The 17,731-nt window shown below is 40.3% G+C and overlaps 1 protein-coding gene across 9 annotated transcripts in view; it reads left to right on the top strand.

Moving 5' to 3' along the window:
- The window catches only part of FLNB (filamin B), a 223,423-nt gene extending 205,692 nt beyond the window's left edge, over positions 1 to 17,731 (top strand). For all 9 annotated transcript variants that reach the window (XM_030205341.1, XM_030205340.1, XM_030205337.1 and 6 more), the window contains 5 exons: positions 1,202 to 1,334; positions 2,524 to 2,700; positions 13,427 to 13,645; positions 15,003 to 15,206; positions 16,506 to 17,731. In XM_030205341.1, the coding sequence (XP_030061201.1) occupies positions 1,202 to 1,334; positions 2,524 to 2,700; positions 13,427 to 13,645; positions 15,003 to 15,206; positions 16,506 to 16,693 (921 nt within the window). In that variant the 3' untranslated portion in view covers positions 16,694 to 17,731. The remainder of the gene's footprint in view (positions 1 to 1,201; positions 1,335 to 2,523; positions 2,701 to 13,426; positions 13,646 to 15,002; positions 15,207 to 16,505) is intronic.

Here is a 17,731-nt window from a genome sequence, read left to right as displayed (position 1 = left end):
TCAAGGGCACCTGGCACGCTCCCCAAACGTAAAAACATTCCAGACAAGTTATACCTAAAAATGCGGAATTTTTCCAAGTCCATTTAATAGCGGTCTATGGACTTGTCCTTTAGGAATCTATCTAACCCCTTATTAAACTCCGTCAAGCTAACCGCCCGTACCACGTTCTCCGGCAACGAATTCCAGAGTCTAATTACACGTTGGGTGAAGAAACATTTTCTCCGATTCGTTTTAAATTTACCACACTGTAGCTTCAACTCATGCACTCTAGTCCTAGTATTTTTGGATAGCGTGAACAGTCGCTTCACATCCACCCGATCCATTCCCCTCATTATTTTATACACTTCTATCATATCTCCCCTCAGCCGTCTCTTCTCCAAGCTGAAAAGCCCTAGCCTTCTCAGCCTCTCTTCATAGGAAAGTCGTCCCATCCCCACTATCATTTTCGTCGCCCTTCGCTGTACCTTTTCCAATTCTACTATATCTCCCTTTTTAGTTTAGCTGACAATGATCTGCTGTCCAAAAGCCCAGACAGTTGCCCAACATACAACACAGATGTGCTGTTAGCCAGTGAGCGTCAGTAATGATAGAGGATGTCCACAGCCCCCTCCCTGCTCAGCAGGCTATGAATGCCCTCTACATTGATGGGCAGCATGACCAATGAGCTATCAGCCAACCTTAGGGGGAAGATTGGTCTTCCCTGGGCCATGGGAGCCAACTCTTAAAGGGAGAGGTTGGGTCTAAACTGTCCGATATCCTTTAATGGACATAGGCAAGTTTAATATTAGGGTGGGGGGGGACTCAAGTACCCACAGAACTGGTAGCCATACTTGAAGCCTAACACCTATCTGCAAATTTAAATGGTAGCTTGTTGAATTTTTCAAGTATTTGAGGTGGGGCATATTTTGGGCTTCATGCCCATAATTCTGTATTCTTGCCTTGAAAACAAGTGGGGTTGAGTGCCGTTTAAAATCCTGGAACTGGTCAGAATGCAGTCCAGCAACTACTCTTAAGCCTTTATGTGAGTCGCAGGGTAAAAGTACTGCTGTAGGAATCTTTTTTGCTGTTTCAGGAGTGGAGGTAAGATTAACTTCTAATAGTGCAATCCACGTTTGTTTCTCATCATCAGCAGTGTTGTCAAACTGCCCTGCTTTAATGCACTAATATTTTGGATGCTAATCAATTCATATTGACTTCATAGGAATCTGGATTAAAATGCAACCAGCCAGTGTCCTTTGCAATCAGACTGAATGGGGCAAAGGGCAAGATTGATGCTAAGGTTCACAGTCCATCTGGAGCAGTAGAAGAATGCCATGTTTCTGAGCTGGAGCCAGGTGAGCTGGTATCGAGGCATTTTGCACAAACAAAAAAAGCAACACTGGGCCTTCAAGACTGAGACAACAGGAGTATTTTATTGATAAATGACCCAACACGGGCCGTGTTTCGGCGTTAAACAACGCCTGCCTCAGGGGTCTGACAATAAAACATATAAAGACGTATAGATCATCTTTAAAAAATTATCAAATTAAAAAACAAAAATTTAATAAAACAATATGATGATACTAAAAACATTCATAAAATTGATTATAGAACATAACCTAGAATATCATTGGAATACATCACTATAAATGACATATATATAATGTTTCTATGTGTCAACGTTCATGACAGCAGATAAGAATCAAATGGCCCATCCAGTCTGCCAATCTACGACAACCACTATCTCCTTTTCTTCATAAGAGATCCCACGTGCCTGCCTATGCTTCCCTCTCCTCCCAAAAAAGAGTGTTAATTGGTCTGGTGAATAGCTTCCAGCCTTCAAAGTTTAAGGATTTCTCACAGCAATTGGTCTGCTTAGAGATATACAGCCTTAAGACTTTTCAACTCCCCAATAGCTATAAATTTGATTAGACTTCAAAAGTTTTTGCCACATCATTTTCATCAACTTATGAATTCTAGAGAGACAATTGTGTATGACCAGGTCTGTACAGTAAAGGCCTGAAAATAGAGAGTTCTTACAAACTGGGTAAGCAAGATCCTTTTCACTCTGCACACTGATCTTCCTGCTATAGAAGATCGTTTCACTCTATACATAATTTTTTTTTATCCTATGATGAAGTCTCTTCACCACAGACTTCATTGAAACAAGAGGCGTTCTACTGAATCAGGCCCAAAGTGATTCAAGTTCAGCATTCTGTGTCATCAGTTGTGGCTAAATCTAGCCAGCAGGATCCCATGGAGTAGGTGAAGTCTTTATTGCTCAGACCCAGAAATGAGCGGCGGTTTTTCCTTCAGAAACATTCTTAGACCAGATCCTCCAGCGACAAATTCCAGAGTTTAATCAGAACTTTCTCCAAATTAATGTACTAAATATCTCCTTGGAACAATGGCCACTCTAAGGAGATGATCTACTAAATAAGTGTCTCGCATTACACTACTGCCGGGAAGAAATAAGCAACTTAAGTCCCCCCTCCCCCCACCACCAAGTTACAGGGCTAAATATAATTTTTTCTTTTATTTCAGATAAATATGCAGTTCGTTTTCTCCCACGTGAAAATGGCATTCATACCATAGATGTGAAGTTCAATGGAAGCCATATTCCAGGCAGTCCTTTTAAAGTTCGTGTTGGGGCGCCGGGTGAAGCAGGCGATCCAGCTCTTGTAACAGCATATGGGCCAGGCTTGGAGAGTGGCACCACAGGTAAGACCATGCATTAATTTGAATGTCCCTTCCATGAATGAGGTTATTTTTTGTTCTCGTTACTGGTTAGCTTAGCGGAGTTTAAAAAAGGTTTGGATGGCTTCCTAAAGGAAAAGTCCATAGACCGTTATTAAATGGACTTGGGGTAAATCCACTATTTCTGGGATAAGCAGTATAAAATGTTTTGTACATTTTTGGGATCTTGCCGGGTATTTGTGACCTGGATTGGCCACTGTTGGAAACAGGATGCTGGGCTCGATGGACCTTTGGTCTTTCCCAGTATGGCAATACTTATGTATTTATAATCAGTTTCTTATTTTAACCAGCCTTGAACCTATTTTTAGGGATAAGGTGGGCTATAAGTACTCATCACTATATATGCTATAAAACTTAATGCTTATAAAGTGGAGGATTAGTAATCCCTGTTATCCTAATCCCTTCCTTATTCCTTCCTTTGTTTCAGTGGCGTAGCCACAGATGGGCCTGGGTGGGCTGGGGCCCACCCATTTAGTGCTCAGGCCCACCCAACTGTAGCACACATTTAGCGGTAGCTGATGGGGATCTCAAGCTCAGCCAGCTGAAGACTGCCCCCTGACGGTAACAAAAACATTACTCTCTACGATACTGGCACCTGCACACACTCGGTTTTCAGTGCATGCCTGCTACATACTGCCAAGGTAGAAAGAAGCATTTTCCCGCCAGCTGAAATATTTTTTTTGGTGGTGGTTGAAAGGGGGGAGAACACTTGGTGGCCACCCACTTCTTGCCTAGGCCCACCCAAAATTTGTTGTCTGGCTACGCCCCTGCTTTGTTTACTCGGTGCTGCATATGAAGGTAGGGGCTGTACTTTGTGGTCAGTATAGTGATAAGCCATAAATTTGTTTAGAAAATCTTTTATTGAATTAAAAAAAAAAAAACAAAGCATGATTATACATAATTGAATAGAAGCAAACACATCTCTTACCCCTCCCCTTGAACAATACCTCAGTAATGTATTATAAAGTCAGAACGTTGGTCTGGGGGCTTTGTGATGGTTGGGGGTCATAAGAGCAATCTAGTGTTGTTAAACCAGAACAATTAAATCCACTCCCCATCCAGGATCTCAAGTATCAAAAACCTTTGTTACCTCCTGTAACTGATCAAGATTAACTGCGGGCCTTGGGGGATACCTTTGTGGATACCATACAGAATCTGTTTTTGCTTTTTTGGAGAGAATCCTGGCCCCATAAGCCTCCCACAACGTTAGAGCATGAACCTTGTTCTTTCAGAAGGTTGGAGGGGATAGTTGTAAACATCTTTTCCCCATTATATATGGTTTGCCCAAAAAGCTGTTCACTTACACCTCAGGTGCCTAATAAAGCAGGTTTAAAAAAAAAAAATCCCCTCAAGGGAAATTCTTCCCAGCTTGACGTTTGAGACATTGTGGGGTGTCGGCACAGCCAGAAAGGAAATCCTTGTAGGCCATATGTACATTGCGAAAATGACATTCCTGAAGTTCCACACTGTGTACCACCCCTGGTATTGCTTTAAAAATATCTTCTTAAAGTTGAGATGTATACGACTTCCCAGATCTCTATTCTAGGCTTCTAAAACTGGTAGGTACATCTTAGTGTGTTGCCTCTTTTAATGTATAAACAAAGAGATTGAAACCTGCCCCAAAGCATCTCCTTCTTAAAAACTCCCCTCATTTGCTCTCGCAATCTCAGAGCACTGTGGAGACAGATGTCAGATAATGTGATAATTGTATATAGGCATATTGATCTGCTGGGCCAAAGGACCATCTGTTGTAATTCTAGGAAAGTAACAAAGGAACCACCCTCCCATATCATGTTCACCTTTCCCTGATTTAAACACCACATTTTCCATTAAATTTTTAATAGATCAAAACTAGGGATGGGCAATTAATGCATTAACACAACATATTAAAATGTTAATGCAGGCTGAATTTTGCTGTCCCACATTCACCTCAACAGACCTCTTCATGGAGTCTCAGGGGCGACACATTGCTAAATGCTGACCCGGAAGACTTGCCTCTGGCACATCCTGCCCCCTCTGACACAACTTTCTATTTCACTGCCAAGATCAGCTTCCAGATCAGCACTTGAATGCATTGTGTGGGAATAGCTGCAGATTCCTTGCAGGCGACTGAAGGAATTGATTCTGTTGCAGACATCCTTGGTAAGGCCAATGAATAAAGTTTTATATGCAGCTAGACCAGAGATTTTCAACCTTTTTCTTACGGCACAGCTACACGGTGCTAAAACTGTCAAGGCACACCCCTACACATGGTCCAGCAGTTTACCTTCACTTCCCCTCCCACCATCCTCGCAGTCCATCATTTACCATCTTCCCCTTCCTCCCAGCCTCACTGATAGTTCAGCATTTACCTTCTTTCTCCCATGCTTACAAAAATATTCCACCATGTCTCCCTTTCCTTCTGTCTCCTCTCCAGCTGGTGACCAGTCATCTCCCTTGTCTCTCTTGAACTCCCCCCCACCAATGTACCTTTAAAGGTTTTCTTTTGTCTAGCGGTCAGCAGTTCATACAGCCTGCCCGTGCCAACCTGGCAGCTTTTTTCTGGCACTACCCACCTGTTTGGAAGCGGGAAGTTATGTCAGAGAGAAGGCTCCAGGGATAGCGCAGGCAGCCTGTATGAATCGCTGCCGCTGACTGCTAGACACAAGAAAACATTTAAAGGTACACGGGGGGGGGGGGGGGGGGTCCAAGATAGACCAGGAGAGATGCCCTGCCACCAACCACTAGAGATGACAAAACGTAATCCATTCTTGCACAAATTAAACTGGCCCAGCTCCTGCGGCACACCAAACGTGCCACAGCACACTGGTTGAAAAAAGCTGAGCTAGACAGTGGAATATAATCCATTGTTGAAGATTTTACTTTCATTTCAAACCGGGTTTACATTAAATAATTGAAGAGCATGTGCAGGATAACGTCAGCCATGTGTTCCCTTTCCAAAAAGATGTCCAGGTCAGTGTTGAATTTTCAGTTGGAAACTATGTGCAGGATGATTTTAAACAGCCATTCTGAGCATTTGTTCAAAAAAGCTGTTTGTGTTTTATGTTAAAAATACTGCACATACTTTCCAGTTCATATTGACTTTTTTTTTCTCATAACTGCTGTATTGCTAACTGCCTCTGTTAACACAACTTTTCATAGCAATACCTGCTCTTTGCAGTCTGGAACTGTGCATAAGGACCAGGAGGGTGATAGCAGTATCTGGCATGATCCTAGGGCACTTAATTGTAAGAGCACCTAATAATGAATCATAGGGATGTTAATCAGTAATATCCAGCTTCTGTTTCAAGGCCAGCTTCATCTTATAATTGTAACTTTCTCAATGTGCTGATCTGGGAAGTGGTGTTTTACCAGGTTCTAGGTGCACATCTGAATACGATTTTTGAACACCATGTTTAGAACTAAGTATGGGCTATATAGCATATGAGTAGAACAGGGACCAAAAAGTCTATTAAGTCAAATGTTTTAAATTCTGCTGTATGTAAAAAGGTGCTGCACGTGGTTGCCTGTACAATGTGCCCGTTTAAAGGCAGAGAATCGTTGGCAAAACCATAATAAAATACAAGATATTAGATCTAATATGGCGGCTTAAAATCCATGAACCAGTACCTAAAACTTTATATTGGAAGCTAATATGGCAGGCTCTCGAAAGATGACAATGTGCACTAAATACTGAAAACCTGAATAGCTTTGCACCAACATGACTGCATATCATGCATTTCTTACTTAGTAAATCACTGATAGCTGTGTACATGTGCAGATGTCTGGGAAGTGTTGTTTATTTATTATTTATTTTATATCATTTATACCCCACATTTTCCCACCACTGGCAGGCTCAATGTGGCTTACAACATTTAGGAAACAAACAATAAATGTTATGTTCTCTGGAGGTGGTAAAAGTAGTGCTTGCTACTGTAGTTTGCCCTTGTAACTTGTAAGTGCATTTTTAAAACTGTGTAGTGTTAAACTGGTATCTCTTCTTACAGTAATTGCATGCTGCCTATGGCTAAATATGGTAATTTTGTTTTTAAATATTAGTGCTAAATAACCTCAGAACTGAAGATAAGTTTCTGGGGTTTGATGTCTTAATACAGCTGTCTTTGTGCAGCTGTGATAAAGGTTGTTGACTTTCCTGCCACTAACAAATATAGCTGGTTTTCATTATTTTTAATTAGAGGCTAAAATGTCAAGGATTTCAATTTGGGGCAGAGGCTACAGAAGAACTCTTGGTCTGACATTCTCTGTCTCTTGCTAGAAAGTTTTTAAATTGTCCTCAGCATCTGCTCCCAGAGCATCTCCCTTTCTGTGTTGTTGGAAAGGGTTCAGCAGGAAATATCTGCTGTTGTCCCACCCAAGCTGTCCACCCCTATGAAAGAATAAAAACCATTTTCCTTTGCATTTATATTCTTTTGCAGTAGACCAGTAAATTAGGAATGGCTTAACCATAAGCAAAGAGCAATTCCCATAACTGAATGTCTAGATCACACCTACCGGCTGGTCTTAAAACATCTGGTCACCAGACGTCTAATATACTGGGTACTATTTTATATTATAATTAGTGATAATACCTAGAAGAGCTAATAATATGTGCTAATGTTAAATACTTGAGTTCTGGCTTATCGAACACAGTAAAGCTCTCGAGGCTCCTGGAGTGCAAAGTTGCTGGTATGAGCAAAATCAATTCTAATAATTTACCATTGATATCAGATAGTATTGTATAATCTAGACTACAATTTTTAAACTTGGCTGACCTTAGAAACTGACATTTGAAAAATATTACTTGAATGACCTTGTGATCATATTTGAAGCTGAAAAAACATTTGGCACACTGGGCTTGTTTTTAGAGTTGGTCTTTTGGCATCATTTTGAATTGAAATTTTTTTTTTAATTGTTTTGGTGTTTGAATGCAGGAGTTGAATCTTAACCAATGGCTGTAGGACAGAGGAGTTGCTTTTACAGTGAGGTACTAAAGGGCTGTCTCCAATAATTTTCATTATACACCTGAGCCATGTTATGAACAGCATCCAAGAGAACAGACTGGGCATCTGTATGGGGAAGAATTAATTCAAAATTACACTTGCAGATGAATACACTTGAGACCCTCAGGACCCCATGATAAACTCAAAGCGGGTTCTTTACCTTCTGCTTGGTTACCAGATCTGTGGGTTAACTTATGTTAAGCTGTAAGCACTCCTGTGGAGAGGGAGTTCTCCTTGACATGCACTTTGCTATCCTTATGTCTTTTGTTAAATATTCACTCATTACCCTAAGGCAAGACTGTAGCACTGCCACTTCCTATGCAGGGTAAACCCTAGTCAAAATGTTTGTAAATATTGCAAGTACCGCTAGTGCAGGGGTGTCCAACCTTAGCCCTCGCACAGTCAGGTTTTCAAATTTGTACAATGAATATGCATGAGATCTCTTTGCATACAATGGAGGCAGTGTATGCAAATCACATGGATTTTTCATTGGGGGAAAATCCTGAACCCCAAGTGGGATGTTGCCCTTGAACAGAGGTTGGAAACACCTATGCTAGTGCGTCTGCATGAATATTTAGAGCAGTGGTTCCGAAACCTGGAGGCACCCCAGCCAGTCAGGTTTTTCAGGATGTCCACAATAAACATTCATGAGAGATTGCATGCAGTGGAAGCATGCTCTTTTTTTTTTTTCCACTAAAACGAATGTGCCGGATGTGAAGGGAAGAGAGAGCAGGGCAAGCAATGCGGCACCGGACACCAGCGCTGGACAAAGGCTTCAGCTGGCGGGGTTGAGGACCCCCGCCAGCCAAACCAGAGGCCCAGAGCCAGTTTGGGGGGCTCAGACCCCCCCCCCCCCCCTCGGTAGCTATTCTACTGTTACATGTTTCCATTCTTATGGTTTTGTAACTGAAAATTTGATCATACCTGAATCCTTTAAAATGCAGCAAAACAAAACATGTTTGCCCAATACAGTATGTTTTAAAAACTTGACTGATGCTTACTGGCATTACATAGTAAAAATTGCTGTTTTGAAAGGGGTTTGAAAACTATTTTAGTTACTGCCATGTACTGTTCTTAAAATATTCCACAAATCAAATTTTATTATATAAAAGCATATAAAGCATTACCTCTGGTTGCCGTGGTGATGGCCACAATACAAGAACAGCAATTGAAATGCCAGAGTTCTGGATTGCTAGTGTAATGAAGTGTTAAACCACTGTGCTCAAGAGCCAGTGAAAAAAAAATAAAACACACAGGGCAGACTACATCAATACCGTCTTGAATATGCATACCATTTGCCTCAATTTTACTACTTGATTTGATATTTTTTAATAGTTTATCAAATTATTCATAAAGGTCCTTTATTGAAAATATAACCCCCCCCCCCCCCCCAACCAACCTAGGTGGTATTCTAATGCCAACATAAAATATATTTTAATTTAACCTCTTCAAAACATTCTTCAGACCACATTCTGTGGATCACAACTGCCTCTCATGACTATATACTACATATTTCATATGTGCCATGGTGGAATTTGAAACCAAAATATTGAGTAGCAAAAATTTTTAATTGTGAAAATAGCCTGAATGCACTTTTTATAATCCTTATCCAGATGTTATGATTTTTCCAGTGACAATGGCTGGTTCTTCTGTGGCGGTCTTAACTCATTTCTTCAGCGCTACTAGACTATATACAGAGCTGTATGCAAACATGTAAAACATTCTCTGTTCTACAACTTGGTCTATTCAAGGCAAATGGGACAAATAAGGAATTAGGGAGGAATTTTAATAAATATAAGAATTGAACGGATAAAAGCCGTCTCAAGGGTGTTGAGCCTGGATTTGGATAGGGCTAGAGACTGAGTATAACATGCAGATTCAGGCATAAGGAAAACTCTTGCAGTTGGTGGTGAAGGGTAATAAGTGATTTACCTGATGAGTGGAGTTAGTAGGAAGAGGAGCTGTAGAATGAATGCCTTTGTAAGTCAGTAAGAGGCATTTGAACTGTATCCTGAAATGGATAGGGAGCCAATGAAGTGTCTTGAGTGAAGGGTGTAATGAGTGTAGCAACACTGGCAGAAGTTTGAACAGATTGAAGGGGAGAGAGATGATTAGTGGGATTCCTATGTTGAGGAAATTGCAGTAATCTAAACGGAAGATGAATATTTATTTATTTATTTATTTTTGGTAGTGTCCAGAAAGGAAGGGACAAATTTTGGTGATACTTTACGAAAGGTTGGGAGTACTGTTTCTGGAATTTCCCACACCTTCAAATAACTGAAGTACATAATGTCAAGGTCATCTGACTCCTCTTTGCACATATCCAGACTGCTGAAACCTGTTTAGTCAAGTTTTTGTTGGTTGTGTGAACTCTGGTTTAACTTTTGCTTGGAGTCTGTTAAGTGGTGTCAAACTGAATTTCTTCTAGCTTTATTAGCAGAAATTTTATGGAGGTTGCTACTTTAGGAATCTGGAAGAATAAAATTTGGGGGGACTGAATCTTAAATTTTTCTGAATCTTATATAAAACACAACTTCACAGGTGCAAAATCTTTTTTAATCTAGGGTAACTAATTTTGGGGGGGTTTCATATTCTTATGCTTGTAAATGTAAGAATCTTGTCATTATCTGCTCATGTTTCCAAACCTGAACAGTCTTGTGGGTCAGGTTTGGTATGGTAGTAGCAACATTGTAAATTTGTTGGTATAAGATTTTAATTTGGGAATCTTCTGGATCCCTTAAACAGGGGACTTAGTATTTGTGTATGTTTATCATTACATATTGTGTGTGGTGGTTAGGTTTACATAAGGCTTTTTTTTTCTGGGGTGGGGGGGCCGGGTTCAGCTGGTACACACTGGCATAAAGTACGACACCATTTTTCCTGCCTTCCAAGTCTCACCCAGTCTCCTACCTAGCTTGTGTGGGTTTTTTTTTTTTTTTTTGCATTGGTGCGCCAACCACTCTTGAACTTGCGATCCTGAGATTGAGACCATATGGCTGCTGTATACACTGTATTGGCTGGAAAAATTAGATCTGGATTAGGCATTCTATGTAAAAGGAAGAAGGAGGTGAAGGATAGATATGGTGTGAAAGATGTAGACTGAAGCAATATAAAGACAGGATTGTACAAGAAATGGATATGGGTCTAGACACAAGTTGAGGAATAGGGATCTGAATAGAGTAAAGGGTCTAAAGTTGAGGAATAGGCAGCTGGATAGAGTAAAGGGTCTAGATGCCAGGAAGGCATCAAAACACTACACACGAGAAAATGTAATGGTCAGCCTAAGCACAAAAGCTTCATGTCATTATGGAAGTTGGAAGAAGATCTCTGCATTGAGGATTTCAACAGATGGAAAAGGGAAAATAAAATTAGAGGCTAGCACTTTGTGAACAGTTAGCAGTAAATCCCAGTACAAACTAGTGTTTACAAAGCCTATAAACTGCTACTCACCATGGGTCAAGGCAGGGTAGTCGTATACAATAATGCACAAACTCAGAAGAAACAGCATATAGGTTAAAGGTAGTGCAAAGAGATTACTGTTAGATATACAGGAGTAGTGTAGAGACACAAGGCTACCTTGTTTTCATATTATCCCTAGGTGAATGCTCTTTGGGATAGGTTTGGGAGATATATGGGAGAGGCATTCAGAGTATGCTTCTTGATGTCCCAACTTATCTAGGAAATGAAGGAAGCTAAGATTAGGCAGGACTACATGGGGATGTGCATGGACAAAGTAAAAAAAAAATTTCCTGATATTTTTTTTCCTGGCATTTTATTCATGTTTCACTTTTTCATTTTTTGTATACAAGAACTTAACTGTGCACAATCCAGTTGCACGTGTGAATTCACTTCAAGCTCTCAGGTGAACTGAGCTCATGTTCTCAAATCCCTATGGCTGGTTGGGGAAAGTTACTGACATGGAAAAGCTCTGATTATTCCTCATAGTAGCAATGGAGGAATGCATTACCTAGTTTGATGGGGGTGGGGGCTGCATAGGTAGGATCTCAGAGCATGTGCCCAATTTCTGTGTACAATTATTCATAAGCCAATTAGCAATGAGATTAACAAACAATTGGTGCTAATTGAACTTAAAATTTAGGTGCGGGGGGGGGATGGTATAAGGTTCTTTGGGGTAGGGGAAGGGGGGGGGAGTTGGGGAATATTAAAAAAAAAATTTATAAAGACTGAAGTTTTGGTATGGTTATTCTGATTAGTTCTATAATTGCACTAGTGCAGTAAGTTGTGTTCCTTAGGTACGCAGTGGGAGTATTACCATGTTTAGTACAATTTGTTCGCAACATTCCCAGAGACTGGTAATCTGCCTAAATGGAATGTAATGTGATCTGTATATGTTATGTTTCTGATGTTGTGTAATATTTATCAATAAAGACTTCATGAAAATTAAAAAAAAAAATTTAGGTGCAGGATTCATGCATAAATTTTACAAGTGGGTCCTAGGCAGATCAGGGGCATGCATTTAATTTATGTTCATTCTTGAAGAATAAAGGGGATCCATGCCTAATTTAGGTGTGGATATTTACACCAAGGTTTTGTTGGTTGACATCGGTGTCAGCTAAAGGAGCTGTGATTGGCTGACAGAAACTTGGAGGGACTTAATGGAAAGGGAAGGAGGTCTAGGCAGCTGAATAAGTGGTGCAGTGATTAGAGCACAGGTCTTGTAGTCAGAAGGTGGCTGGTTCAAATCCCACTATTACTATTGTTTTAATTTGGACGTCCCTAACTGCACTTGCATGTTTTTTTTTTGGACGTCCCTGACTGCACTTGCATGTTTTTTTTTTTTCTTCCAATTTTTGCTCTCTGCATGGGTCCTGCGCAGCACCAACTAAACTAAAATTCCTCCGGGGACCTGCATACTGCTGTCATGGAGCTAGGTATGATATTTGAGGCTGGCATAGTGGCATCTCAGGGGGACCAGTGCACTACGAATGCTGGCCCCTCCCACAACCAAATGGCTTGGATTAGGTCCGTTTTTGAGATGGCCGGCAGCGGTTTCGATTATCGCTGAAAACCACGGATGGCCATCTCTAGGTCCAGCAATCTCACCATTTGTGTCGTCTATCTCTAGAGTCGACACAAATGGGTGGATTTCAGCGGGCCGAACCGTATAATCGAAACCGAAGATGGACGGCCATCTCGTTTAGATTTTACGGTTCGCGGAGCCATCTCCGGAGATGGACGTTTTTACACATGGGCGTTCGCGTTTGATTATGCTCTTCTATGGCTACTAGACATACACAGTGCTGTACAGTGGACATGAAGAGATGGTCACTGTTCGACACAGCTTACAATCTAATTAGGACAGATAAAACAGGACAAATAAGGGAATTACTGAGGTGGGAATGATAAAACATGGTTACTGAACAAAGTTTTGGCACAGATTTTTTTTTTAGGTGTCATTTATAGAATTTAGTCCTATGTGACCTGACCAGTGTCACAACATCTTCTGTAAGGAAATAACATGGTCCTATGTGATTCCACCCCATAGCAATACCTGTGCTGCTCATTGTTGACAGGAGGGAATTAAAAGGAAAAACATGGAACATGGGTATAACTTCAGTGAGATGTATATAAGGAAGCATTGTCTTGTTGGCTTGTCGAGTATCTCAACAAAATGTTTCAACAGAGTATCTTACTAAGGTGGAAAATCTTAGACATTCATTCCTATTACCTTTCCATACTGTATATTACAGGTAAACAGTCGGAGTTCACAATCAATAATACCAAAGCTGGCCCAGGAACACTTGCTGTTACAATTGAAGGACCATCAAAGGTGACGATGGATTGCCAAGAGATTCCAGAAGGTTACAAAGTTCTGTACACGCCACTGGCTCCTGGAAATTACCAAATTGGCATTAAATATGGTGGACCTAATCATATCACAGGCAGTCCTTTCAGGGCTAGAGTTACAGGTAAAATTTTGTAAGCTACTATTAGCTAGCAGTTTGTAAGAAGGGTTGTATCTTATATGTACATTTGGAATGTCCTGTTGGGACATACAAAGAATGTAGAAATGACACATCACAACAGAAGCTGCGATTCAGAGGCTCACTTGATTGCATGGGCTCTTTCCCTCAAACTGGAATTGGAGGAAACTGCACAAAACTAGTTTTACAGGCAGTTGCTAAGACCAGCTCAAAATTGCACACTTCTTACCACATTAATGGCAAGTTATTTCCCCTAGGATCCATTTTATGCAATGGTACTTAAGTCTACTAGCTTTAATGGCAGCTCATGCTAAATGTCATTAACATGAGTTGCTGTCACTTATTTCATGTTTGTTAAAATCTAGTTCATTCCCCTTCAGTTCTACAACTTTACTAGAAAGTGTAGTTTACCTTTAAATGTGTTGCTATGCATTAGATTCATGGTTTTATGTATAAAGGATGTGGTTAAACATAAGTACTAGACCTTACATTAGAGTAAGGCTGATGTGTGGGCTTGTGGTTTCACAATAAAACAAATCTGCCTTCTCAATAAGTATGAGTAGTCCAAAACCATAAAGGAAGCTTTGTCTAGTAACTAGAAAACGTTTGGCTTTAAAATCATGCCAACTGTTCATGCCCAGAATGCCAACCTTCCGTTTGTTTCCGTGAAATGGAATCTATTTTGTGATGGCAGTTTCTTCCTCCTCACAGATCTGTAGTGACTAAAAACAGATCAGGGCTGTTTCAAACAAACATTAGCACCCTCTTGCAACTTAATGCCTAATGGAGTGGAGGAGTATCCTAATGGTTAGTGCAGCAGCCTGAGAACCTGGGAAACCAGGTTCAATTCCCATTGCAGCTCCTTGTGACTCTGGGTAAGTCACTTAACCCTTCTGTGTCTCAGGTACAAAATTAATTAACTGTATATAATATGTAAACCACTTTGATTATAACCACAAAGGCAGTATATCAAATCCCATCCCCTTCCCTTTTTTTTTTCAAAGTGCATTAAGCAGTTTGTGGGAAGTGGGGGCATGCATTAGCATTTAACATGTAACAACACAGCTGCTTGACTCTTCGGAGTGGGTGGGGGGGGAGTTATCGAGGTGTGGTAAAAGCTTTTACCACACCTTTGATTTATCACAGGACTCAGCAACCTGTGGTATCTCAGTTCCACTGATTTAAATTGAAGATATGGTCAACAATATGAAAAAGCATCCAGAAGCTAATCAAGAATTGTTTACATGCCCAGTTTCTGGTCAAGGCCACATTGGTGTTAAAAAAAACTTAAACATAGTGCTTAATACTTGAAAGGCTGGTTACATGTGCATTTCTCTTGTAGGCCAGCGTCTTGTTAGCACTGGTGGTGGAAATGAGACATCTTCCATCTTGGTAGAATCGATCACGAGGTCATCCACGGAGACTACCTATAGTGCCATTCCCAAACTTGCATCTGATGCCAGCAAAGTGACCTCAAAGGGGGCAGGACTCTCAAAGGCTTATGTGGGACAAAAAAGTTGTTTCTCTGTGGACTGCAGCAAAGCAGGTGAGTCTAGGCTTTTTTTTTTTTGTAGGTGTCATTTTGAACTAGTCATTTATAATGTTCCCTCTAAGGATTGATGGCGTCTGTGCAAAAATTTCCACTGATTAAATTCTGCAAGCAGTTTTGTGCAGCAGAAGCTCTTGATTAAAGATCGTAAGATGCAAATATTGAGAAGATTCAATTTTCATTAATAGTAATGGAAGGTTTAATCAAATTGTATATGGTGGAGTGCCTGAAGAATAAATCGGTGCATACTGGATATCGAACCAAATTTTCCTTAAACTCAAATGACAAGATTTCAATCTTCATACTTCACATACATCATGCAAAGAGATTTTTAGAGACATTGTGCTTGGTAAGGTTAAAGGCAACATATTTTCAATACAATAACAGCAACTATGGATGCCATGATTAGCCAACCTGATGAAAGATGGCACAGTTCAGGGCACCTATTAAGGTCACCATGAGTTGGAAGACTCAACAGCACTTAGCATAGCATAGTTGTAATAACCACTCCCCCCAAAAAACCCTCCTCAGGGCTTTTTAAAACAGAATCGTGCAACTTAGAGGGAACATTAATGGCACTATCCTATGGATGGGTCTTGGACAGCCAACTTACGGCACCAATTTAATAGCTCAGCTGCTATGCAAGACATATCCGGATAGTTCAGTCTGTGTTGCTTTCTAACAACTGTGATGATATATTCTTGTCTAAGGTACACTTTGCTATATGTACAGGGTTCATTATCTGCAGATGCACACGGCTGAGGGAACACTGGCCATTCCATATAGTCAAGCTTGGTTTCTCTGAAACCATGGGCTGCCTTAGCATGTCTAACTTGTTTAATGCTATTGATGTTAATCAGTGAAAGTTGAAGTGCTCTAGATGTTTTAAAGAATTTTGATTCCAAAAAGATGCGTTAACATTTGAGGCATGTCCTTCACAATTACCCTACAGTAAGACACCAGAGCAGGGGTGGGTAAGCTCCAGCTTAGAATAACTTATACCTCCTAGAAACAGCTGCCCATGGCAGCAGCTCCTGCCATGCTTTACCACTGCTGTTTTCTTTCCTGGCTTTGATTAGTTGGTGTGTGTGTGGGAGGGAGGGGGGGGGCTCCTTCTATCCCACTCCCTCCATATAAGATAGCTGGTGCTGCTTAATGTGGCCTATCAACTTAGAATTTCCCACACTCCATTCCAAGTATCATTGGATCAATGTCTTCATACCCTCTTTTAAATAACATGTGTAGAATTATGAATGGTATTTGCTCAACAAATCTCAACAAAATTTTGTCTTGCAGGTTCCAATATGTTGTTGGTTGGCGTTCATGGCCCTTCAGTTCCCTGTGAAGAAGTATCTGTGAAACACTTAGGAAACAAACAATATACTGTGACATACATCGTTAAGGAAAAGGGGGATTATGTGCTGGCAGTAAAATGGGGTGAAGAACACATTCCCGGAAGTCCATTCCATGTCACAGTCCCTTAAGTTGCTATACTGTGGCAGTAGAACTTCTGCAACTAATTCCTGACACTTTTTGGGATGCTCTTCTAGAGTTGATACACTAAACTTGACAAGTAAATATGTTGGAAAAAAGATGCTATATAATTTTTTTAAAAATAGATTTGTGTTAAATAACATTGTGATGTAAATCTGTTTCAGAGAAATTGTATCTGTCAACCTAACAGTTATTGGAGGATAATGTTGATAGTGGTGGTGACACTAATCCCCCGATGGAAGTTCTTTAGGGACTTGGACTAAAACTGGAATTTGTATCTTGTAATTGGATATATTGTAAACTACTGACTTAGCCATACAGCATTTGACACTGGGCTGTCCCCAGTTACTCTAATTATGTAACTAAATCTTTTTTGGTACTTTTGATATGTGCCTTCACTTGATTCAGATGTCATACTTCACGATTTAAGCTACCACTGTCAACAATAATGCAATTTGTATGCAGTGCTCTGCAAAATGTTTACATTTTTAGAAAGGTGAAGCTCTTTAGCATCTCCTAACAGCAGGTGAAATTCAGTCCTTATCTACTACTGCCCTAGAACATCGTTAATTCTGTTTCCTTTTAGAGCACATCTTGTACTGTTCCTAAGAAAGCCCTTCATGTTGCAAACCAGCAAGGCATAGGAGTTAGTTTTAGGAATTGTTTTCAACATGATCAAATGATTGCATAACTGATTAAACACTACAAGGAAATCCCATCACAAAGACGGGATGGGGGGATGCTTTAAAAGCTCAGTTTGGACAGAATGTTCATGGTGTTTAACATAAACAATTTAAAAATAAGGCTGCCTTTCCTTCAGATGACTTGATGGTCACTGTCCCAGAGATCTTTTTTATAACATTGTGTTTTCTATGAAGCACTGTTAAAAAGTACTATTTTTGAAAATGACTGGGTGGGAAAACTGAATTCTCTTAATGTGCTTTTTGTAGTACGATGAAACATTATTTTGTAAGAGGATGGAAAATGCAATAAATGGAGTAAAATGCAAAATTCTGCAATTTGTTATA

This window comes from Microcaecilia unicolor, chromosome 6 (assembly GCF_901765095.1).
Source record: "Microcaecilia unicolor chromosome 6, aMicUni1.1, whole genome shotgun sequence".
Classification (NCBI taxonomy): domain Eukaryota; kingdom Metazoa; phylum Chordata; class Amphibia; order Gymnophiona; family Siphonopidae; genus Microcaecilia; species Microcaecilia unicolor.
This window is presented reverse-complemented; position numbering and strand designations above follow the sequence as displayed.